The sequence below is a fragment of the Ursus americanus genome, chromosome 18 (assembly GCF_024610735.1).
Source record: "Ursus americanus isolate L20-20 chromosome 18, mUrsAme1.1.p, whole genome shotgun sequence".
Lineage (NCBI taxonomy): Eukaryota > Metazoa > Chordata > Mammalia > Carnivora > Ursidae > Ursus > Ursus americanus.
Genome location: NC_142144.1, coordinates 31,913,628 through 31,939,312, shown reverse-complemented (window position 1 = coordinate 31,939,312; position 25,685 = coordinate 31,913,628). Strand labels below are relative to the sequence as shown.

The window sequence follows — 25,685 nt, the reverse complement described above, 5'->3', positions numbered from 1 at the left end:
GGCTCTGGGTCCTGAGCACACCAGGCAAGGGGAGGAGAAGGGGAGGCCCCTCCTTTTAATAACACTACCACCTCACACTTCCTGAGCCAGGCACTGTTCTAGGCACCTTAAACGCGTTACCTCACTTGACCGTCGCACACGCCTGTGCGGTTACTCTATTACCTATTTTACAAATGGGAGAGCTGAGGCACAGACAGGTGAGCACCTCGCTTGTAGATCCCACAGCAAGTCATCAAGCCCGAGCTCAGAGCCACTTCACCACACCACCCCTCTTGAGAAGAGCTCTTCGTTTTGTTCAGTTGTGCACCTAGAACAGTAGCCAGCTCAATTTTGAGTGAATAACGGAGCATACTATGTACTTTACATGTATTATTTCATTTAATCCGAGTGACCCTTTTGTTTAGTAGCTATTATTACCCCCTTTTACAGGTAAGAAGATTGAGACTTAGAGTGGCTAAGTAAGTGGGGGCTCTTGAGTATCTCCTTGGAAAGAATAGCCAGGGCCGAAGCCTGCAACTCATTCACTGTTCACTGGGCCACTCTCCGGCCCGGAGTCCCCTCCCCACTCCCCTCCCCACTGCGTGTGGTCTGCAAAGTTCCCCTCCCCACACTGCTCAGACTGAATGCGAGCTTCAGGTATCAGGATGAGTCGGATATTTGATGTTTCAGAAAAGCACATGGCGAAATCAGTGTAGTGGGAGTTCCTTATACATATGGCTCGATATTGCCTTTATTTTTAATTACTCCTGGGGGTGGGTGGGCACCACCACCTTTCCAAGGCTGAGGCATCTGAATGTCCTAATTCACCTAGGGCTTGGGCCAGTATCTCGGGTGCGTGCCCCACCCCTCGCACACTCACGCATGCGTACCTTCGTGCACACACTCCTCTCTGCTGGGAGGTCTCTTCTGGCAGCATCTCCATCCATCTAAACCAAGGTGTCCTTCCTTCCAGGTTCATCACCTCCCCAGGAAGCCTTCCTAGATGCCCCATGGATGTGCCCTCCCAGCCTTGTATCTGCATCTTCCCACCCTACGCCATGGTGGTGGGTGGCTGGGACTGTGCTAGGGAAAGGCCGGTTTGGCAGGGACCTCTGGGGTTCACTGGAGGCCCACGCAGTAGACACAACCTGGGGCCCTTTCTGGGGATGCTGCACGTGCACATGCCTGTACACCTATGTGTGTGTGGGGGGGGTCCTTGTTCTTCTGCCCCTTCTCTCCCCCTAACCCTGGTCATTTTGAGGAAGGCTACCCTCTGCCAACCATCTTATGAATTGCACACATGGGGAAACTGAGGCCAGAGCAGGAACGACCTGCCCAGGGGCCCCTAGTTAGAAAACCACACAATAGGCTTGGCCTCAAAGTTGGGCCCGTCTGCCAGCACCTTATATTGGGTCTTGGTTGATTGGGATAGGCCAGGAAACCACCACCTCCTTCCTTCTTATGTGTCAGTGTGGCCGGCTTTAATCTGCCGTGCGTGGGTCGATGCCTTGTGCAGGACCAGAATGTGAGAAAGGGTGGCAAATTCTTCATTTACCTGCCCAACATGGAGCTTTCTGAGCAGTATGGCCGTGCCCTGGGAGACTGAACTTAGAATGGGGGAACAGCTGTGCCTGCGGGGTGAGGTTCTGAGTGTGGGGGAAGTTAGTGGAGTACAGGCATTCTGTAGAAGTCAGTGTGCATCTCCCACTTTGGGACGGAAGAGGTGGGGGAGTCTTCCCTCCAGGCCCCTCCTCTTCCTTTGAGGAGTCCTTTTATTCTTGGGGATATTGCCCCAGGGAGGTTCCCTGGGCAACTCCTGTCCCCTCCCCTACCCAGGGGCACGTATGGCAGCTTGCTGGGGGCCTAGTGTCTGAGAGAGAGACTGAGCTGAGAGGTCCCATCCCCTGGGGTAGGGGGGTGGGGCCGTGAGGGATCAGATCCTCCAGCCCTAGAAGGCAGCAGCCCCTGGGGATGGGGGGCAACAGCTGTGGTGCGGGGCCAGGAATCTGACACCAGGGTGGGCCCCAAACGCCCTTGGGGAAGAAGGGGGAGGGAAGGAAGGCAGCAGCAGCCACAGACCTTCTCCAGGTGGGATGCCCCCCACCTCCACCAGTCCCTGTTACAGCCTCCCTGTCAGGTGGATGGTTCTTCCATTTTCCTTTCCCTGGAGCTCTCCTGTGGGGCCCTACACCACTCAGGAAGTTATAGGCCAGGCCTCTTCTTTCCCCTGGATGCTTTGGTGTTTTTGTCTCCAGAGAAGTTGAGGTGGGCTGGAACAAACCCTCCCTGGTCTTAACAGTTAGCACCTCCAAGGCCTGAACATGGCTGAACCACTCAGTGGCTGTGTGACTTTGGGCAAGTTAGTTAACCTCTCTGAGGCTTCATCTTCTTGTTTCTAAACTGAGCGTGGCCTGGAGCAGTGCTCTAGGACAGGCAGTCCTCATTCCTGGCTCCAGCTCCAGCATCTCATGTCAGGGCTGGAGGAAGCCGGACCAGGGTCAGTCCTGTGGTCTCCCCCCACCCCCCGCCCTCGCCCCGGTCCTGGTGTATCAGAACGCTCACGCCCCACAACAGGCTGTGTGTGGCACACAGCACCAGTATCCTTTCAAAGCTGCTTAGGTGATTCTGCAGCCAGGTACAAACCAGAGGTTATGGGGTGCTGGGTCAACAGCAAAGCACCACCCCTTTCCCTAGTCCAGGAGGCACGGAGCTGTGGACAGAACTTCTCTGCCTGGGGTGGGGAGGGGAGATGAGGAAGGGGGAAGAGGGAGAAAGGAAGAAAGGTGAGGAGAATGGGCAGGAGGTGGGGGAGAAAGATGAGGGAAGGAGGAGGGAGAGGAAAGAGAGAAAAGAGGCAGGACAGGGAGAGCAAGCAGGGGAGAGATGGGAAGGAAGAAGGGAGAGGGGGGTGTCATTTATCTGACAGCCCCTGTCTGATCTGGGATTGTCTATTTTTTGCTGAGGAGGGAATTTGAATTTCAAGGCTGGAGCTGAAAGACTGGCTGGACCCGTCTCTCCTGGAACCTTGGGCCTTTTTGAAGCCCTCTGGGTGACCTTTCTCCATAAAAAGGCCACTCCGTGCCAGTGGTGGTGATTTACTCCGTGCCAGGCACCAGTGTCCTGTCCTTTAGCCCTCCTGGGAGCCCAGGAGGCTGGCCCCCTTGTCTCCCCAATGATGCCCTTAGGGGTACAGCACCCAGCTTGTTGAGGGTGCAGCTAGGAACCCCGCAGGCCACCTTCACGCCTCACAGATGTCATTTGGCGGTGAAAGGATCGCAGCAGATGTAAAAGTTTAGCAAAAATGAGGAAGGTCAAGACCCTATATGGGGTACTCATGGCAGACCCAGGGCCCGGGGACTGGCCGGCAGCTCCCGTCATGTGGGAGGAAAGAACTCGGAACGTCGTTTTCCCGGAGGGTGTAGCGGGGCATGGCGTTGGGGAACTGGGTGTCTGGTGAGCCAACCCCTCAAGGTCCCCAGTGACAGGTGTGGCCTCCTTCCTAGCCCTGGACAGGAACCTCAGATCAGAGCTGGAAGTTTCCATGCCAGAATCCCCCACCCCCAGTCCTTCCTGCCGAAGACTACCCAGCGCAAGCCTGTACCGACTCAGTCAAGGGTTTGCTGAAAAATGAGCGGCCAAAGTCACTTATGCAGCCTTGACCCCCTACCTTGAGGGGACTGGGGAGGGGGGGAGGCCTCTGACTGCTGAGGAAGGGCCCAGAGCTGTAACTGAGTGCCGGCACACAGCGGGTGCCAGAAGAGCCAGCCCTGACTGGGTGACAGGCTGTAGCTACGTCCCTCTCACCACCTTCTCCTCACCCTCCAGCCGCTCCTTCTTCCGAGAGGAGGTGACTCTTCTTGCCTGGGCCCATGGAGCTGGCAGAGGGAGGTCAGGCGTTGGGCACCTGACCCGGGGCTCTCTACCCAACCCCCACACCAAGTTCCTCTTGGCGTGGGCAGGGGTTTTCCCTCGGAACCCCTCCTCCCAAAACAGGCTGTGAAAGGAAAGGAGGGCATAGGGGCAAGGCTCAGGAAACAGGCCTCAGTAGACAGGAGCGGGGCCGGAGCAGAACCGGCACTAGAGAGGCCCAGGAAGGCACACCCTGAGTGCGCAGGGCCTTAGCTCCTCAGGGAACCAGGAGAGGGGCAGGCCGGGCACAGACACCCACAGAAACAGAGCCCAGGGATGTCCCAGGCTAGGGAAGGCCCTAGTGATGGGACACCCTGGAGCCCTGGGCCTACCCGGGAGCAGCTGGTTACTAGGAATCATTCAAGTTCCAAAGCTTGTCAACTGTTTTCAATATGTACATCGTTTTATACAGATAAAACTTAAAGAATGTCCAGGTTACCCCATAAGTGGAAGAAGTGAGGAAGAAGTGAGGAAGGGCTGGCACCCTGGGTATGTGCTCACGAGTCTTAACCAGTGGCTTCACAGCAGACAATGTTCTGATGGGGAGACTGAGGCCCGGAGAGGGGAAGGGACTTGCCCAGTGTCACATGGTACTGGGGCTCACCGGCTGGACCACTGCTCCTCGGCCATCCTCCTGGGGGTCTGACAGTCAAAGGGGAGAAAGGGCTTTGGGGAGGGCAGGTGGCCAAGTCAGGCCTCTCCCTCCCCCTCGTCCTCACTGGTGCAACCATCTGGCACCGCCGGGCCCCGGGAGCTCCGCGTCTCCAAGTACTCGGCCTTCAGCTGCTCCAGCTCGTGCAGCTCAGCCTCCAGCCGCTCCCGGTGCGCCCTCCGCAGCTGCCGCAGCTGCTTCATAGGGAAAGGGTTCATGTCGTTGAAGGCGATGGTCATCAGCTTCCTGGGGGGAGAGCACAGTTAGCCCAAAGCCAGCGCCCCACTGGGTCTGCATTCACTGGGCCTTCCCGGGCACCCTGCCATTCATTCTGTCCATGTGGCTGAGGCCTTGGCCCCTGCCCACAGGCAGCTCACCTTCCAGGAAGGAAACAGTAAATAAGACGACAACTTCTACCCAAAGTGATGTGTACTGAGGCAGGAAGAAGCTTAGGGCTATGGGAGCTCTAACTCAGTAAGGAAAGGTTTATCAGGGAAGGCTTCTTGGAAGAGGTGACATGGGAGCTGACTTTTGAAGAATGAGTAGGGGTTGGCCAGGCAAAGATGGCAGTGGTGGAGGTGACAGGGAGGCATTCTAAGTAGAAGAAACCGCAAGGCCAAAACCCCAGAGGTTGGTGTTGAGCTAGGAACTCAAATAATTGTTTGGCAGGATGACCGGGCGTGGGTGTTGGGGGCAGGAAAAGGTGGGAAAGAAATGAAACTGCATAGAGGCCTTGAATACCGTGGTTAGGGGCAGACAGACCACTGGGGCGGCGGAATGTCCCTAGAGATTTCTAAGCTGTAATGGAGGGTCAGTGTCACTAACAAATCTCCACTCAGCACACAGCTGCCTACGCTCTGCTGTGTGTCCTGGGGCATGTGTGGGGGATGGGAGTGCTGGACAGGCAGGGCGGGGGCAGAGGTGGGCTCTCACTGGCTGTTGCAAATGGTCTTGGTGAAGAAGCGCAGGTACTGGTAGATCTCCAGGCCGTCCTGCAGTCTCAGGATCTCCTCCTCGTTGTACTTGAAAATGGCCAAGGCATAGCGGAATACCACCTGGGGGGCGAAGTGGGGGCTCAGGTGGGGCACAGGGACCGGGGCTCGTAGTCCCCAGGGGGAGGAACCCCCCGCCCGATAGGTTGAAAAGCTGAGTGAGGGGAGGCCGAGGGGCACGGGAAGACGGGGAAACCCCAGGGGGAGGGAGCACAACGTGGAACCTGGGCATGGGGACTGAGTCCTGGCTCTGTCCTCACTTGTCCCAGGGCCCTGGGTGAGGTGCTACCCTATTGGACCCACTGGGAATCAAACGGAATAACGGACCCGGAGGTGCTCTGTAAACCGTGGTGCGCTACCGACCAGCACGGGGAGACTGGGATGGAGGTCACAGGGAGGCCTGCCCAGGTCGCCTAGAAAGGTACGGGGCAAAGGGGGACCACACCCATGTGCCAGCCTCCCAGTATGGGGCTCAGTCCAAACTGGAGGAAGAGAAGGAGGGGCCCAGCTGACTGGATGGGCAGCGGAGGGAATAGTGATGGGCCTCCTGGATCATGGTCATGCCTCTTCCCTAGAGAAAGGAAATCCCCCCAACTTTAAGACACATCTTCAGAGGCAGAACCACCCCTTCTCCTTACGTGTGCGAAGCACTTTAGTTTACAAAGCCGGCTCCCGCGAGAGGTCCACAACGGCCCTGACAAGGGAGCACCGTCTTCCCGTTCTCCGGGGGCAGAACCGAGACCCAGAGGGCTGAAGGGCCTTGCTCAGGGCTGTCCTGCTCACCCCTGACAGTGCCCTACCTTGGTGCCCTCATATAGGAAGGCGTCCCAGACCCGGAGAAGGATGTTGCTGATGAGACTGTCTGCAAAGACCACGAGGAACCAGTTGAAGGTGAGGAAGGAGAGATCCACACGGTACTGCCCCAGGTGAGCCATCAGCCTGGGCAGCTTCTCCAAGAGGAGGTCCTGCAGCACCCGCTGGTCTACCTGGGAGCCAGGGAGAGAGGGCTTGTCAGCCGCCACCCTAGAGAAGGGGCTGCCTCCCTCCCTGCCTGCCCTTCCCACCCAGCCCGTCCACACACAGTCCTGGAATCGCACCCACCTCCCCCCACCGCCCCCGCCCCCGGGGAGCACGGAGCGCCTGCAGGAGCTGGAGTCTCCTGTGGCCAGGAGATGGGCCCGGTGGCACAGCACTCTGCCGCTCCCAGCACAGCCGGCAATCTTCTGGGCTAGAGCACTGGGCTCTGGTGCGGAGGTCTCTGTGGCCTAAGTTCTTAGCCAGTGGTGTTTTGGCCCATTTGCCCTCCTGAACCCGAAGCCAAGCAGGAGTTCAGACTTGTATCGGCTGACACCACGGCCACTTCTCCACATTCATTTTGGGCCCGACACAAAAGATGCACAGCGCGTCCAGCGCAAGACCGAGGGTAATTCACTGAGCCTAAGATGCCAGCGGACCTGCCGAAGGGCTCACAGATTTACCGACATGATGTCTGGGATTTATTTCAAGATCACCCAAGCAGGAGTGAGTGGGAGTAGACATGGAGCAGCAGTTGGGTGCCTGTGTTGATAATTATTCAAACTAGGTGACAGATACATGGAGGTTCATATTCTATTTTCTCTATTTTTTGTACATTCAAAATTTTCTGTATTAAAAAAACGAGAAAAAACCCTCCAACAACCCCACAACAGCACACTAGTTATACAACACACCTCAATTTCGGAGACGTTACAGCATGGCAGTAAAATATGAAACATTTCCCAGCTTGCCTTGTAGGGAGAGATGCCATGTGACACGGTTCTGACCAATAAGGTGTAAGCAGCACCCACTGGGCGGGAAAGCCGTGGGAGGTGGAGCCAGCCCCCTCCTTGCACCTGCTTCTTCCAGCCGGGACCACGGCCACAGTGTCGGAGGTGGTACGGCTGTCGTGGGACCCTGAGCAGGGGGCTGAAAGCACTATGGGAGGGATGGCAGAGCAGAGAGCTTGAAGGCGACTTCAGCTTTGTCATTCTCTGGGAAAAATGAGCCGCCCCTCGAGCCACTGTGAGGTTGGGCCTCCCTTCCTGATTCAGCACCTATTTCCTGTTGACTCCTCAGTCTCCATCTCCAGTCCTGACCTCCCTCCTTCACGTCGGACACCCACCTTTCTGCTGACCTCCCCGCCTAGGTGGGTGTCCCACAGGAGGAATCAGTGTTGGGCGATCATAATAGGAGAGGAACAGGGTGGGCGGGCAGGAAATGACTTGGTAGGTTTGGGGTGGGAAATGAGAAAGTCCCCTCTGGATGGCCTCTCTGCACGAAGCAGACAGTGCGGATGCACCTATCATCACGCCCCAGAAGTACTCCCATCCCAAAGCAGACAAACCAGGGGCTGAGAGAGGGGATGTGGCAAGGCCATGCAACTGGCTGGGGGAGGGGCGGGCCCCACACTTGGCTGTGCTGGACTCTGGGGTGGCCGGCACTCAGAGTGAGAGGGCCGCTGGGCGGGAAGAGTGGAGGCTGCTGTGCTTCTCGGGAGGCCATGACGAGGTGTGCAAAGACTTGTCTCCACCTCCCACCCTGAGTCCCACTTCCACCCCCTGACCTCTGTTTTGAAATTCTTTACCGGCAAAAAGCGAGAGATTCTAGATTTTCTTCTCCTTCCCTCCCCAAGAAACCATTTCTGAAAAGAACAAAACAAAACAAAAACCAACCAAACAACCCCCCCCCCAACCATTTCTCATGATGGGGTGTCATCACTGGAATAACAATAATCTACCCCGTGGGCAGGGCTCCCACAACTCTAAAGGCCATCAGCTCACTGGAACTTCCCAGGAGTCCCAGGGAGAGGTGACTGGCCCCTGTACAGAAGGAGAAATGGAGGCCTGAGAGCTTCCTGATTCTTCTGAGATTCACTGGCTTGAAGGAACCACTTAAGGGGCACCAACCTGCATGGCCTCTAAGTCCCGTCCCTCCCGGCCCTGCTCACCTGGGATGACGTCAGCGTCTTGCTGTAGTAATCAGCCGGCATGATGGTCTCCACAATGGCCACCAGACACCAGAAGGCACTCTCTTCCTCCTCCAGGACGAGCAGAGCGATGGCCGCCAGTCTGGAACGGGAGGAAAGAAGGCCTGGGAAGATGTGTAGAAGCTGCAGCCAGGCAGAGGGTGACGGGGGTAGGTCCCTGGCTCCCAACCCTACTCTCTAACCAGACTAGTGTTCTGGCACCTGGGGTGAGATGCACATGCTTTGGGGGAGGATTACAGAGGGCATTTCCAGAGCAATGGGGAGATCTCAGTCTCTAGGGAGGGGCTCTGGAGTCCCATCGCCTAGGTATGAATTCTGGCTGGATGATCCCGGGCAAGTTCCTAAACTTCTCTGAGGCTCAGCCTCCTCATCATACTCCCAGGACTGTTATGAGGATGAATGAAGTTAACACGAGATCAATGCCCAGCACAGTACCTGACATGCAGTGAGTGCTTTGTGGACGTCAGCTATCCTCATCTTAATATCCACAGGCTTTGAGATCTTGACAAGTGTGCTAACATCTCGGAGCCTTACTTTCATCATCCGTGAAGTGGGATTAACAATCCCCACTCCCCGGGGCTGTGTGGCATTTTGAGCGAGAAGGCAGACCTACAGTGCCTTTCTAGCTAGCCGGCATACAGCAGGCGCTCACCACACAGAATTCGTTCTCTCCTTTGCTTCCTGAACTCCCCCCAAGGTTATCATGAGGCTCTAATGAGACCATGCTAAGAAAGGAAAAAACCCACAGTGCTGATGGGGATTTCGTCCTAGAAGTATTGTTTTCTCTACTTCTCCCATCTTTCCTGGCAGGTCTCACCCAGGAATACATTTCCCAAAATGCAGTGGTCTCTCAAGATGCTCGGTGAACACAAGGTCCCAAATCAAAAACTGTTTGGGAAAAGCTACACACTCTAGCCCCCTTTTAGAGGCTGATGGTATAGGACATCTTAGAAATTCTGCAGTGACAAAACCTCATGTGACTAACCCAAGGCTGTCCAGTGGGGCTATGGAGCCCCTTTTGTACAGTGCACCCACTGAACACCCTTAGGGAGATGCCCCCTTATAGCACTGTGAAGCCTCACACTCCTGACGGGCTTAACACATTTCATTGTCCAGCTATTTGTCCTTCTCTGGGCTCTTACTAGACTGGATTCGTGATCTCCAACCTCTTCTGAGGTTCACACTGTTTAAAGAAACAGGGTTAATTCTCAAAAGAAAAAAGAGACCCCTTTTCTCTCCCCAGTAGATTGGGAAGGAATTTCTTTCCACTCTGGCTGAAATATCTGTACAAACCCTCCTGAGTCTGAGCTGAGGGGATGAAAGGAAGGGTCACAGGTCTCTTGGGAAATAGGAAGCTCTGCCCTCTTAAGGCTGGGGAAGGGGGCCTTCTGAGGTCATTTAGTTCAGGGATAGCAAATATGTGAAACACTGGCCACCATTCTCTTTTGTCTATGCCAGGGCAGACATAACTAGTGAATCATGACAACACTCCCCTTTGTCTATGTCCAGGGCAGACATAACTAAATAATTATTGTGCTCTTTCCCACTGACTTTGGAGGCTGCCGCAGAAACTCAGAAGACAAGGCTCCAGGCAGGTGCTTCCTACTGGTCATCCCTGGTCTAGATAAACTTATTGCAGAGTTGGGAAGACCGAGTCCTGGAAAGCAGAAGTCACTTGCTCAGGGTCACACGGTCAGTTGGTAGCAGAGTGGAGACAGAACCCAGGGCTCCCCAAGTCCAGCCTGCTGTTCTCTCCATACTACCCCATCCCACTGGAGCCTCAGGACGTGCTCAGTCCAGGACCTGGCTGCCGGCACCAGCATAGATTTCTGCACACATTGAAAGGTCAGTAGTGAGAGGCTGCTGGTACCAACTAGGGCCTACCAACTGCTCAGGGCTGCAGCCAGACTCCAATCTAAGACATTCAGGCTCAAGTGGGTTTGCAAAGGACGGAGTGTGGTGATGTGGGGGAAAAAAGCCATCTACTTCTAATGCACTCCACTTATATTTTAATGAGAATTGGCTTTAAAGTTTTTGCCCTAAATTAGCACTGTATCATTACTATGATATCTGTCATCCCCTGAACAGGCTGATTTGTTGCACAGAAGCCAAGGTCTGTCTTCTGACACCATGCACGCAGTTCTGCTGGATGCCACTAGATGGCGGCACTCAGACAAGTGAAAGGGGCCCGCAGGGTGGGGGTTTAATTGCCCCCCCTCCACATGTGACGGGGCTCTTCCCAGTACAGGTAACCTCCGATTTTAAGCAATAATATGAATAGTTGCCAAAACACCAATTATCAGTAAAAACAAAAACAAAAACAAAAGAACAAAAGCATTCAGAGGAAGAGTTGAAGAAGGGGGGTGCCACCCCCCTCTCTCGTCTGTTTTTCCTACATACCCCTCCCCAGGCTTCGTGGTGCCTTTTTCCACACAGGCAGAAGCTTCTTTCCTTCTGGGAGGTTTATCTGAAGACCCTTCCTGCTAGAGGATTTCCCCGTCCCTCCAGCTTAGATTAGCTGTGCTATGGTTTAACTCTGGATTTCCAGTAACTGAACATGTATATACGCTCAACTTCATCCAATTTAGGCTGGAAATCAGTATCAAAAATCTCTACCCTTAGGAATCATTCAAATTTGAGTGGGGACTCTCTGAATGTTTATTCTGTGTTAAATAAATGTCACACACCACCTATGAGGGAAGCAGAATGTCTTATGTAAATTCTGCTTGAGTAGATGCGAATTTAAATTAAATTGAGTTGAAACTTGCTTTGGGGAATATCTGAAATTATTTAACCTCTATGGAGATAGCAGGGGGACATCCACGAGAGTCCTGAGGTACTGGAGGGGGCAGCCCTAGTAGGTCACCCCACCCCACCGCACCCCACCTCCACCCCCAATCTCTTCCATCCTGCTGTGGGACCAGAAGCAGAAATGAATCTGGGATGGGCCAATCACGTTCCTTCCTTTAGGAATTTTGTCCTGGGACACGAGGGTGTCGACAAGTGGGAAGACTTGCTGAGAAAGCTCCAGACACAGGGGCCGAGGTCTCCATTCGGACAGCCTCGACGGGCCCGAAATGTCCAAGGAGTGACGGACAGAGGCTGGTCTGCTGAGAAAAGGAAGCAGACATCTAGAGCTAGAGAGGCCAGAGATGGTGTGGCCCCAGAGGGCTGCAGAGCAGGACTGTGGTGCCACCCCCCCCCCCGGGACTTGTCCCCACGGCACCTCTGGGGTTTTGTAGTGCTGTGACCCTGCTGGAGAGAGGAGATGCCTTAGTTTCTAATGACCATCTGGTGTTGTCCTCTATTTTCTTTTCCTGGCTTTTATGAGCTTCCCCTGTGACATTTACCAATTCTCTCTTTCTTGGGCTCCCTTGAATGGGTTTTGTTTAAAGTAAATGATCCTTGACCACACAGCTCTGCAATATGTGAGCTGAGCTGTGCACTACAAAATTCCAGGGGACCATTCACAAGGCTTTCCATATAAGTGGCACCGCCCTGAGCACAAGTCAAAGGAGAGAGCACAGCATGAGGAGCCCCTCCGTCTTGAACCTGTCCTTGTCCCCGTCTTGAACATGTCCATGTTGTCCCCATCCGTATGGTGGGAATCAAGCCTCCTGGACTCACCTCTCCAGGTTCTTGGGAGACTCCGAAGAGACAGAGGGGTGCTCTAAAGAACCTTGCGCCCTCACTAGGGTTGTGATGCTTACCTGTTCAGGCCCTGGCAGTAGCCGATGGTGGGGTTCTGCCAGGAGAAGGCCAGCAGCACCCGGCGTAGCTTGTCAGGGAAGGTGGAGGTGGGACAGGTGAAGTGCTTGTTGTTGGGGAAGGTACGGTTCAGGTCCAGCTCGATCTGCCGGGCAGCGGGGTGCTCGCGGACCTGGCCCCGGCTCAGCAGCTCCTGGTAGTGGCCGGGGCTCTGCAGATGCCGGACACGGAGCTGGACCAGCCACTTCCAGACACGCGGCCGGTGCTCTCGGGGCACACCCGCCCGCAGCAGCTGCTTGAGCTCAACCGAGGGTGCAAGATCACCCAGGGCAGCCCAGCGCTCCCGCAGTGGCCGCTCCACGGCCTCATGGGCCAGCAGGTGGTGGGAGTGCACTTCCAGGGCCTGGATCTTGGCCAGCAGCTTCAGGTCTTCCATCTCGTAGTTGGGCACCGTCAGGAAGCCATACTCATCATACTCACTGCCAGCAAAAGCCTACGTTAGCAGCACTTTGCAGAGCCCTTCCCCAGATAAGGGACAGGGTGGGGGTGGGCAGGTTCCTGCCTGGGCTTCACTGTGGGTTAGCCATGCAGCTTTGGACGGGTCACTTCAGTTCTCTGAACTTCGGTTTGCTTATCTTTACAATGGGTAGAAGAACCCCTGCTCTGCCTCATGAAGACCCACTGACCTCCTCTGTTGTAAAATGCTGGGGGCCTAGACAGTGCCTGGCACACAGTAAGTGCATCGTGAGTGCATTCTCTGCAAATATAAAGGACCCTCTTATTACTCCATGAAGCCTTAGGCTCAAGGAGTCAGCACTGCCCATATAGAATCCCACCTGCACAGAGAGTAAGCCCAAGGATGGATGGGGAGCAGACAGCATCAATGACAAGCAGGGTGGGAGAGCTGGGGTCCATTCCAGACGGCCTTGCACTGATTCCACAGTTACTCACCCTTACGGCGTGCTCTGCACGTGCTGTCTCACTAGTCCTACTGATCCTGCAAAGCAGGGATCTTGGCCCATATGTGATGGAGGCTGAATATGTCGCCCACAAAGGTAAAGTGACTTGTCCAAGGTCACACGGTGAGAGAGCCTGGTCTGGACTCTGGGCCACCCAGCTGCCGGGGGCCTTTGGACCCCAGCCACAGCCCCTTCTGTTATATTTAACTGCCCGTGTTCACTGCGCTCAGCAAGGACTTGGCTCAGGGAAGGCAGCTGGCTTGACTCCCCTCCTCCCCCGACCCTGACAAACACCTCCAGGAGGCAGCCTAGGGAAGTGGAAGAAATGGAGCTCTAGAGGCAGAGCCAGGTCAGCTGCATGATATGCTGCGTGACCTTGGGCAAGGGCCGGCCTCCTCTGAGCCTGCATCACCTCAACCGCATTATGGGCTCATCCCAAGCACATGCTCCTTTATCCGAAGACACGAGAAGGTAAACGATGTGTAGTGGTCAGCAGGAGCCAGCCCCAGGGCGGTTGGGGACCCTCAGGTCACGTAGACCAAAACCCGCCCTCGCTGGCTGCTGGGCTCACCTGATGGGGCTCAGCTCCACGCCGTCGGCCGAGGCCTCCCCGGCCTCCCACTGCAGCGCCTCCTGGGTGAGCTGCCGCAGCAACTCTGAGCTCTCGGTGGCCTCACCCCCCGCGGCCTCCTGCAGCCTCCGCAGCCCAGCCAGGTACTTGCTCTCCACCTGGCAGTTCTTGGCTTGGAGGTAGGCACACTGTGGAGGGCGGGGTGGGGCTGTCAGGCCACCTGCTTGGGCTTGGCCCCCCAACCCCCCGCCCCGAGAGGCCTGAGTAGCTGTAGGCAGCCAAGCCCTTCTCCAGCCTCATCTCCCATCCCCTTCCCACCCCCAGCCCATCGTCTAAGGGAAAGGAGACAGGCTCCAAACCCAAGGGTCTATCGCAAGGCAGAAGAGGCTCCAGGCAAGAGAGCCAGACCCAGGGCTGCAGCTGGATTCAGAAGAGAGGGGAGAGGGGGGCAGGGGCAGTGCGGGTTCTTGCTGGGGACTGCAAGTCCCATCCTGCTTCAGCCACTGCTGGCTGGAGGACCTACGGCAAGTTACTTAACCTCTCTGTGCCTTAGCTTCTTCATCTAAACAATGGAAATAATAGAGTCTGTCCCAGGACTCTAGGATTAGGTGAGTGGATGTGTGTAAAGCCCCTCCCAGGGTACCTGGCCTAGAGCAGCTCTCTGTAGGGGGTCCTACCGAGCACTACCAGGAGATGGCCACATGGCTCTGGACCTGCCCCTGTCCCTTCTGCTTCGGCGATATCAGCTCTTTCCATGCCTCGGACACACGACCTCTCTCCCACCAGTGGCCTTCGAAGCCGCATACTCCCTGGCCCTGTCTTGAACTTTTGTTTTTCTCTTTCCATAAGCCAGGTGTGCCGAGCAAGTCAGGTAATTTTCCTGGGCCCACTTTCCTTCTGTGTAAAAGCTGGACAGGGAAAATCAGCCTCAGGGCATTGCCGTGACCTCTGGGCCAGCCTGGCTCCTGTCTCATCCTGGGGTGGCAGAATGTGAGCCTTCTGGCCAAGGCTGCCATTCTGTTGCAGGCCTGCCCGGGTTACCATCTCCAAACGTTGGCCGAGCACCAACTCCAGGCCATTAGGTGAGCCTGCTCTCCTCCCCACTCCAGCTGGCTCTCACATCTGCGTCCTTCTGCCACCAAGGCTACTTCCCGAGTCCCCTCCCAGTACTCTTCTCAGGCACTTCTGCTACAGACTCCCAAGTCTCTGTGCTCCCTGGCCTACCTCCGCAAGCCCACTGAGCCCCCAGCTTTCTCAAAACATGAGTCTGATTGAAGACCTCCCCACTCAAAACCCTTCTACAACTCCCAGTTTCCTCAGAGAATTTCCCAAAGTTCTTCCCCTCCAACCTCCCCACCTTCCTCCTGCCTTCAGTTCACAGGTCTTGACCATGCTCTCTTTTTTCTTGGACGGCCTTTCTCTACTCTGTTTGCCTGGATAATACTAACTCACTTTTAGGACTTAGCTCTAGAAGGTACCCCCACCAGGAAGCCCTCCCTGACTTTCTTCCTCCCTTTGGGCCCCAAAGAATCCTATATGCCCAACTGCATCTTGATTCTGTTTGACTCCCTCACTAGTCTGCATACACCCTCCTTGAAAAGTCTGAGAAGGCCTCTTGTTCTTCTTTAAATGTTCGGTTGAATTCACCAGTAAAGCCGTCAGGTCCAGGGCTTTTCTTTGTTGAGAGATTTTTGATTGCTAATCCAATCTCCTTACTAGTTATAGGTTTATTCAGATTTTTATTTCTTCGTGATTTAGTCTTGGCAGGCTTTGTGTTTCTAGGGATTTATCCATTTCATCTGGTGATGCAATTTGTTGGTATATAATTGTTCATAATACTCTTTCTTTTTAAAGATTTTATTTATTTATTTGACAGAGAGATAGAGAGCACAAGTAGGCAGAGCAGCAGGCAGAGGGAGAGGGAGAAGCAGGCTCTCTGCCGAGCAGGGTGCCCGAAATGGGGCTCAATCCCAGGACCCTGGGATCATGACCTGAGCTGAAGGCAGACGCTTAACCGACTGAGCCCCCCAGGTGCCCCTGTTCATAGTACTCTTATAATCCTTTTAGTTTCTGCAGAATCAGTAGTAATGCCCCCACTTTCATTTCTCATTTTGAGTCCTCTCTCCTTTTTTCCTTAGTCCACCTAGCTCAAGGTTTGTCAGTTTTGACCATCTTTTCAAAAAATCAACTTTTGGTTTCATTGATTTTCTATTATTTTTCTGTTATCTATTTCATTGATTTCCGCTCTAATCTTTATTATTTCCTTCCACCAGCTAGCTTTGGGTTTAGTTCTTCTTTTTCTAGTTCCTCAAGTTGTAAAGTTAGGTTGTTTATTTGAGATCTTTCTTGTTTTTTAAAGTAGGTTTAAGTAAGTAAGTTTATGGCTATAAATGTCCTCTTTGGCACTGCTTTTGCTCTGTCCTCTAAGTTTTGGTACGTTATGTTTTCTTTTTCATTTTCCTTTTTAAGTATTTTCTAATTTCTCTTGTAATATCTTCTTTGATTCATCGTTGAAAAGTATGTTGTTCAATTTTCACTAGTTTGTGAATTTTCTAGTTTTGCTTCCAATACTGATTTCTAATTTCATCCTGTTGCAGTTGGAGAAGATGCTTAGCATGGCATCTGTCTTTTTAAATCTACTGAGACAGAATTTGTGACCTAATATATGGCTTGTCCTGGAAAATGTCCCATATACACTTGAGGAGAATATGTGTGCTGTTGTCGCTGGGTAGAGTTCTATGCTATGCCTGTTGGATCCAGTTGGTTTACCGTGTTGTTCAAGGCCTCTAGTTCCTTACTTATCTTCTGTCTGGTTGTTTTAACCATTATTGAGAGTGGGGGTACTAAAGTCTCCCACTATTATCGTAGAATTATCTACTTTTCCTTTCAGTTCTATTAGCTTGTGTTTCATGTATTTTGCTGGTCTGTTATCAGGTGTGTAAATGTTTATAACTGTTGTATCTTCTCACTGTAATGAACCTTTTATTAACATATAATGTCTTTTTTGGTCTCTTGTAATTAAAAAAAAATTTAAAGTCTCTTTTGTCTGATATAGCCACCCTGCCCTCTGCATGGAATATCTTTTTTCTATCCTTTCACTTTCAATCCATTTGTGTCTTTGGATCTAAAATGAGTCTCTTGTACACAGCATATAGTTTGACCATGAGTTTTTATTCATTTTGCCAATCTCTGTCTTTTAATTGGAGAGTTTATTCCATTTACATTTAAATTATTGATAAGAAGAGACTTCTATCCTTTTGCTATTTGCTTTCTATGCCTCATACCATTTTTGTCCATCATTTCCTGCATTATTGCCTCTTTTGTATGTTAGTTTGTCTTGAAATGCTTAAATTCCCATTTCATTTCCTTTTGTGTACATTCTATAGCTATTTTCTTTGTGGCTACCATACGGATTAATTTAAAATTCTAAAGTTATAACATTCTAATTTGAATTTATAGCAGCTTAACTTCAATAACATGCAGAAACTCTGTTCTTTTATAGTTCCATTGCTACCCTTTTGATGGTTGTCACAAAATTACATCTTTATACATTGTGAGCCCTGAAACATGAATAATTCTTTTAAATGCATTGATTACTGAAATTAGATAGAAAACAAAATGTGAAGTTACAAAACAAAGTTGTAATAATACTAGCTTTTAGATTAATCATATTTTTAAAAATGTATTACTCTTAAATCACGTAGAAAACAAAAGTGGAATTACAAACCACGTTTACCATAATACTAGGTTTTGCAATTGTCCATGTATTTACCACTACTCAGATTTTTGTTTCTTCATACACCTCTGAGTTACTGTCTAGTCCTTCCCTCACAGTCTCCAGGACTGTCTAAGCACTTTTTTCTTTTTCTTTCTTTTTTTTTTTTTTTGTCAGAGAGAGAGAGTAAGCACAAGCAGGGGCAGCAGTAGGCAGTAGGAGAAGCAGGCTCCCCCCCACCCCCCACCGAGCAAGGAGCCCGATGCAGGACTTGATCTCAGGCCCCTGGCATCATGACCTGAGCCAAAGGCAGACACTTAACTGGCTGAGCCACCCAGGCATCCCTGTCTAAGCATTTTTTGTAGGGCAGATGTAGTAGAAACAAAGTTTCTCAACTTTTCTTTCTCCAAAAATGTCTTAATTTCTCCCTCATTTTTGGAAGAAATTTTTGCCAGATACAAACTCTTGGTTCAGTTTTTTGTTTGTTTGTTTTTTATTTTAGCACTTTGAATATATTGGCCCACTGTCTTCTGGCCTCCAAAGTTTCTGATGAGAAATCCTCTCATAATGTTCTTGAAGATTCCTTGTGTGTGAGGAGTTGCTTCTCTATCTGCTTTCAAGCAATCTCTTTGTAGTTGGCATTCAAAAGACTGATTATAATGTGTCTCAGTCTGGGTTTCTTTGAGTTTATCTTACTCGAAGTTTGTTGAGCTTCCTGGCTGTTTTTATTCATGTCTTCATCAAATTTGGGAAGTTGTCAGCCTTTACTTCTTCTCATATTCTCTTTCCCCTTTCTTTCTTTCTTCTCCTTCTGGGACTTCCATACTATAATGGGTATGTTGGTCTGCTTAATGGTGTCTCACAAATCACTTAGGCTCTGTTCACTTTTCTTCAAGCTTTTTCTTTCTGTTTCTCAGACTGAATAATTTCCACTGTCCAATCTTCAAGTCCACTGATTCCTTCTGCCTACTTTAATCTGCCTTTGAATACCTCTAGTGAATCTTTCGTTTCAGTTATTGTACTTTTTCAGTTCCAGAATTTTGTTTGTTTGTATGTTTTCTAACTCTTTATTGATATTTCTCTTTTGTTCATACATTGCTTTCTTGACTCTCCATATCTTCCTTTAGTTCACTGAGCATCTTTAAGACAACTGTTTTAAAGTCTTTGTCTAGGGGCGCCTGGGTGGCTCAGTCGTTAGGCGTCTGCCTTTGGCTCAGGTCATGATCCCAGGGTCCTGGGATCGAGCCCCACATCGGGCTCCCTGCTTCGCTGGGAGCCTGCTTCTTCCTCTCCCACTCCCCCTGCTTGTGTTCCCTCTCTCGCTGGCTGTCTCTCTCTGTCAAATAAATAAACAAATAATCTTTAAAAAAAAAATAAAGTCTTTGTCTAGTATGATCGAGTACCAGGTCTTTTTCAGGGGCAGGTTCTACTGATTTATGTTTTTCCTTCAAATGCGCCATACTTTCATGTGTCTTTGCAAGCCTTGAGATTTTTTTTTTTTTTTGTAGAAAGCTGGACATCTGAACACTAGAAATCAGGTTCTCCCAATGTGAGAAAAAATTTTTGTTTTTTGATTGTTATAGGCTGTCTCTGTGCCAAGGGTAGCCTAAGGTGTAAACTTAAGCTCTCAAGTCTTTTCTGAGCCTTTCCCTGGATGTGCATAGCCACCTTCTAATTTCCCCACATATGCAGTTGTTTTGGAATGTCTAATCTTTAATATCTGACTCCCAAATGGGGAAAAAAAGAGAAAAATGAAGGGGGGAGGGGAATAGTAGCAGCCCTTTGAATCCTCTGGAAGTTGCTCTAGCTGGGAGGGGAGATGAACAATGGCTACCTGCCTCTTCCTCTGCACTGCTGTGGTCAGAAGCAGCAATCAGCAGTCAGAGCCCAGATGCCTGCAGCTGGAAAGGCAGCTTGTAAAGGGCACAGCCCAGAGGTAGCGCAGATGATGTGGACAGACGGATACAGGGGTGAGAAGGTGAGGGACAGAAGGGTGGCTGGGCATGGGCATGGAGATAGACTCTGCCTCTTACCTTCATCAGGAGGGCTTTCTCATTTTCAGCCACCCGTCTCCAGATCTTTGTGACCTGGTGGATCTCAGAGTTGAGGAAGCGGTTCTGGGTCCGATATGCTTCCATGTCATCCTGGAGAAGAGGGCAAAGCATTTGAGGAGTTGCACCATAAACATCTCCCTCACCCCCACCCTCAAACGAGCTTCCAACTCTTTCTTCCTTTAGACATTTCTAAGAATGACAACAGAAGAGAAGAAATTCTAAAAGAAGTAGTATTGCAGACAGCCCCCTTCACTAATCTTGATCCAGCATGATATGGTAGAGAGGGCATCAAGCCTGGAGTTCAAGTTGTGGTTCTGACTTCCTGGCTGGGAGGCTTCACTGAACAACTCTGACTCTGCTTTCTCATCTGTAAAAGGGGCAAATACTACTCCACTGGGCAACTGGGAGATGACCTGAGGTAACATGTGTCATAACACTAAGTATAGAGACCAAAAGAAACAAATATCCAAGTAGTGTTGGTTTTAAAATGTTGTCACATATTTGCAATCATACTGAACAATTTTGGGTGGAAAATTTTTTACTTAATGTCACCTTGTAAATGCAGTTGACCCTTCAACAACACTGGGGTTAGGGGCGCTGAACTCCACCCCTGTCGCACAGTCCAAAATCTGTATATAACTTTTGACTACCCCCCTCAATTTAAATGCTAATCACCTACCATTAACTGAAGACTTACTGAGAACAAAAAGAGCCAATCAGCACACATTTCAGATGCTATGTGTGGTATATACTGTATTCTTACGATAAAGTAAGCTAGAGAAAAGAAAATACTAAGAAAATTATAAAGAAAATACATTAACATTACTATACAGTATTTATCAGAAAAAATCTGCCTGTAAGTGGACCCGTGCAGTTCAAACCCGTGTTGTTCAAGGGTCAACTGTACTCTATATTACATAAGCTTGCCAATGATTATTTTTAATGTCTGATGACTATTCTGTTGGGTGAATTTACTATACATTAGTTATAATCCTTCCCCTGTTATTTTTTATTTGGGCCCTGAGTGCTTTTGGTTGCTTTTTGATTATGAATAATGCTGTGATGTGCATCTCTGTGCCTAGAGCATTCGAGGAGAAGCTGGCCAAGCACTGGGGAGGCTCAAGCAGGAGCCGGAGCCTCAGAAAGGAGCAGCCACAGCACTGGCTCTCAACCGTCATTCTGCTGGGACGGACATTACAGAAGCAATGCACAGTGCACGCTCACCGCTACACTTGAAATGCCGGGACATTCACTAGCTGAAGCTCAACCCCTTCTGCTCCCACTCAAGAAACGTACTGGGATGTAAGTGCATGAGAGAGACATTATTGCAGGGATAGGCCCTGATTTATCTAGAAATTAAGAGCATCACACCTGTGACGTCTGCGGCACCTCATTATCAGGGATGGGTCACGTGTGCACGGCTCACAGGCCATCTTGATGCTCCCTGGGTGGGCCTGCATTCTGGCCAAGATCCTTCCCAGCCCAGAAGCTCCACTTCATACCCAGGGTCTGCTGCCTTCTGCTGAGATGGTTGACCCAGTGGGAGGGCCACATGCTCCCCAGGGCTCCTTAGCTAGAAATAAAAGCCCCTGGCTGGCTTCATCACATGGCCTCTCATCACCCCACTGGGGCTGTCCGTGGTGTCTCCCGCCCTGGCCATCCCTGCTTTTGCATGCCTCACTGTGCCCGGGCTGCAAGGCTTTGTGTACTCAGGCTGAGCTTGCTCTCTGCTCTCTCCGCGGGGCCTGAATCCGGGTAGTTCCAACTCCCCAGCCTGGACTTCCTCCTACTCTCCCACCATGCCTACCTGAGGTCAAACTCTGGGCTCCCTTTTCTCAGAAATGCTGTGAGGGGGTGCCAGCTGCTCTCCTGCACAAGTGGGGGCCTGCTTCCTCTCTACGACCCCCATTTTCTTATTCTTAGGTGGAGGGGTGGCGAGCTTGGTGGGACTCGTCATGTTTGCAGCACAAGGACCAACCTCCCACGGACATCAGGATTTTCCAGGACCACTCCCCTTGCCCATGACGATGGTCTTCCGTTTTGGTGTCTGGAGATTCGCAGATTCCTGAACACAGAAGCTGTGCGGGCTCCCCGCACCATCACCCTATGCCCCCCACCCCGCGCTAAGCACATCCTCCCATTCAGCCTTCCCGGCAGCCCTGAAAGGAACTCAGACACGGTCTCCGAGGCTCTGAAAGGACAAGTACATTGTCTGAGGTCACACAGCTGTACGAGACTGGGTGGGACCGAGCCCAGATGCGTATGACTCTGAAGCCAAGTCCAACCACTGCATTTACAGCCTGGACACTCCCCAGGCTCTGTCCCTGCTGGAATCCACCTGGACGCCAGATGTCTGGTTCATCCTTCAAGGGTTGTGCTCGGCAGACCTCGCTGACCCTCCAGGACAATAACGCCGCATCAGAGACACAGGCGCTGCCCCAGGGCCGGCGCTGCCTAGTGGACGGGGAGCCGGCTCTGTGGCCCTACTGCCTGGATAGAGATCCTGCCTGCACCACGGAGCCCAGCCCAAGTTCCTGCTCTTTCAGCGCCTCCTCCCCTCATCTGGAAAACAGGAACAGGAACAGTACCGCCTCAGGCACTGTTGGGAGGACGTGATTAGGTCCTGTGTGCCAAAGGCTCAGTTGGCGGCCACACGTAGTGAATACCAGTGTCTCCTCCTTCTCTGGGCTCCCGCGGCAGCATCCTCCTTCCCCGCTGGGAGACGTCCCCCCTGCTGCTGTTGCGCATGCTTTTTTTCAAGGATTTATTTATTTATTTTAAAAGATTATATAAAAGAACCCAAAAGCTATGTATAATATTTACAAATCAACTGAGAAATTTTAACACTGACTGGATACTACCATATTATGAGTTAATTACCGTTAATTGTTTTTGATATGATGCTGTTGTCCGTTCTTCCCAAACGCTTGTGAAAATACAAGCTTCCGGCAAGGGAGGAAGAGAGCCACCCCTCGCCTGAGCTCCTACTATGTGTCAGACCTGTTTCCCCTCACACACATTATCATGTGTAATTTTTCTCCACCATGCTGTGGGCTACGTATTAAAGTACCATCGTTCCCATTTTGCAGATGAGGAAACAAGTACAGAGAGGGTAAGTCCTCTAGAACGCAAGAGAGGCAGGATCCAAGCCCAGGTGCGTGCGGTCCACAGAGGAATGGAAAACCCTTGCTAGGTGAAAGCGTGTCGGCGGAGTGCGCCGCTCTACACGGCCACTTGGTTCTGCCTCCTGTTACCAGCCCTCTGTCCTCACCCCAGGCCCCGAGATGCTCGCTGGCATTTCCAAGGCCTTGGACATGTTGCCTGGGGCACCGGCCTCCAGCCCAGGCAGCGAGGGTGGGTGTGAGCACCTCTTGGAGCAGCCGTGGGGGTGGGGGGGTGGGCAGCATCTCCCCATTCAGCTCATCGCCCTACCTTGAGTGTTCTTCGTGGCTCAGAACTGTGGGGAGGAAAAAGAGAGAGCTCAGAGAAGAGAAAGCCACAGGACAGGAGGAAAACACAACTGGAGAAAGGGGACAGGAAGAAGAGCACCTGTCTGCCTGCCTTCACAGGGATCAGGAGCCCGGGAACTCTCCCCGGGAAACGCGGCGTGGACTAGCCCCTGTGTTCGTGGGGAAGGCAGTGGATCTTGTGTGGGGAGACTTGGGTCTAGCTGCAACCCTGCTGCTTGTACTGTGGGACCCTGGACCCCTGTCTGGGCTCAGCTGTCTCTGCCAGAAAATGTCAAACACAAGATCTCGGAGTCTTTCCAGCTCCGATATTTAAGAGGTCAATGATCCTGTTCTCAAACTGGCAGCTTCAACAAGGGGGCATTTCCTTAAGGTCGCATGCCCTCCGTCCCAGGGCAAGGGGAGATGTGAACATTGCTCTGTCTCCAAACGGAAAGACAACGGATTTTTGAGGAGTCTTCTGTTTTTCCAGATCAGACATGTAAAGGCTAACAAACGAGGAACTCTAGCACATGCAGTTCTTTCTGGCACAAACACTGGGCCTCTGAGGGTCAGAAGCAAGGTAAGTTTGGTTGACAGGAAGTTCCTCTATCTGGGCTCACTGATCAATTCCCGCACATGCAAATCCAGGGGCACACTCCATCCCCTACAGCCAGACCGTGCTTCTAGCCGGCTCTCGGACGCGGTCTGGAGGCACCCGACAGATCTACTTCTCGGAGCCCCAAGCTGCTCTTTGGGGTCTTCACCTGTGGATTCCAGCAAGATGGGCACAGACAGAAGACTCTTAGCAGGGCAGAGGAGGGTAGGGAAGCAATCTGATGAAAGCAGTTTTCCAGCCCCTAGAGCTTTCTAATAGTCTCACTCCATCTGCATTTGAAAGGATTTTGTTTTCATTTTGAACTCAAAAGAATCTGATTTTAAAGGGAAAAGATTCAAAGACTAGCTATGTAGTTTTTCATGCTGAAGGAGATGGGTGGGATCTGGGTTTCATGTTCTCCTTTACCCCCCTATCAACCCCATGAGTAGGAACAGTGAGGCCATTCTAAAGAGAGGTGAGGGACCTTGCCTGCGGTCACACAGCTAGTAAGAGGCAGAGCCTGGATCCAAACCTAGGCCTGACTTCACAGCTAGGGTAGGGGCCACTGTACCACACTGCCCAGTGGTCTCTCAAAAGATTCTGGAATTTTCTTTTTTTCCTTCTGCTTCCCCTCTTCCAGCAGCGATGCTTTGGTCCCATGGCAAGGGAGCTCCCCTCGTTATATGTACATATGTATACCCGTGCGGCTGTGCGTGGTGGGGTTTGGGGCAGGACCGGCCCTGGTTATGCAGCTGCCTTTAAGGGCAGTGGGGGTTATGAGCACTGATCCCTAGCCTCAGGCCTCCCGGTGGTCCAGCAGCTCCTGTCACCACGTCTTAGAGGGGACACTGCTGTCCACACCTAAAATTAAGTTCCTGCTCCCCATGCTGCAATTGGTCTCTGTGGGAAGGCACAGCCTCCCCAGGGGAGAACTACTGCCTGGACAAGGGGGAGGCAGGGACAGCGGCAGGAGCAGGAAGGCCCAAGAAACCAGAAGGCAGCAGAGCAGACGCTCATCAGAGAGCTCCAGCTCCCCAGCTCCTCCGCACACGGCCCCTTCTCAGCCCCAGCCTTCCTGCCCACAGTGGGGAGCACACAAGTGACAGCCTCACAGGGCTGGTCGAGCATCAAATGAGATGATGTGAGCAGGGCACCCATGACAGTGGCCGCCGCGCAGCAGTCAGTCTCACAGAAGAGCAGCGATTACTGCCACGGTTATGGGCAAGTCACAGCCGGCCACACATCACCTGACTGCATGCTGGGGGAGGCCGCCAGGAACCTTGAGCTCCCGAGGGCATCCGCGTGACACTTAGCTGGTCTGGCACTCGGGAGTTCCGACCTCATCTCATGCTCTTCCACCTCTAATGATAATCTAGAGACCCCTTCCCTTTCCAGCCTAGGATATCATGAAAAGGTCAAATGCGCCGGACCTTCTGGCTAAGACAGTGAGGAAGTGTGTAGCAATATTTCCAGCAATGTCAATTTCAAACATGAACCTTCCAGAATGAAGGGTTATCCCTGCTCTATCTAAGAAACCCCCAGGGTTGAGAGCAGTGTGCTCCCTGAGGGCACAGGGCCTGAGGGGAGGGGCCCTACCTTCAGGTGCTCCATCTTCTCCTGCTGGCTCAGGAAGTCCCTGTCGGCAGCCCCCGGGGGCACAGGCGGCTGGGTAGGGGGATGTGTGAAGTCCTGGGTGACCTTCTCGGAGAGCTTGCAGATGACCTGCTGCTTGGCCTGGTTCTTCTCCAGGAGCAGCTGCACGTGCCGCTGCAGCTCCTGCACCTGCTGCTCCCGCAGGCCGGCCGCCTGCACCAGGCTCTCCCGCTCCCGCTCCAGCGCCTCCACGCGCTTGCCCAGCTCTGCGATCTGCCGCACCTTGTGCCGCACCAGCTCCAGCCGGTCCTTGTCCTCGGCCGCGGCCAGGTACGCGCTGGACGCCCTCTTCTCCTGCTGGGCAGCCTCCAGCGCCTTGTGCAGGATCCTCACCAGCTCCTGGGGGAGGAAAGGGAAGCCCCGCGTGAACTCGGGGGAGGCCTGTGAGGTGCCAGGGACTCGGCACTGCTCCCATCACCAGTTCTCCTAACAGCTCTGAGGGGTG

The 25,685-nt window shown here is 52.3% G+C and overlaps 1 protein-coding gene across 5 annotated transcripts in view; it reads right to left on the bottom strand.

The window, feature by feature from the left end:
* Window positions 1-631: 631 nt before the first annotated feature.
* TBC1D2 (TBC1 domain family member 2) overlaps window positions 632-25,685 on the bottom strand; it is a 55,445-nt gene continuing 30,391 nt past the window's right edge. For 3 of the 5 annotated variants that reach the window (XM_045780332.2, XM_087869534.1, XM_045780336.2), the window contains 8 exons: window positions 25,184-25,579; window positions 19,523-19,633; window positions 13,775-13,962; window positions 12,247-12,723; window positions 8,498-8,618; window positions 6,333-6,518; window positions 5,474-5,595; window positions 632-4,786 (listed from right to left, as the gene is read on the bottom strand). In XM_045780332.2, coding sequence (XP_045636288.2) covers window positions 4,579-4,786; window positions 5,474-5,595; window positions 6,333-6,518; window positions 8,498-8,618; window positions 12,247-12,723; window positions 13,775-13,962; window positions 19,523-19,633; window positions 25,184-25,579 — 1,809 coding nt within the window. In that variant the 3' untranslated portion in view covers window positions 632-4,578. The other 2 variants (XM_045780334.2, XM_045780333.2) reach the window with 2 other exon arrangements.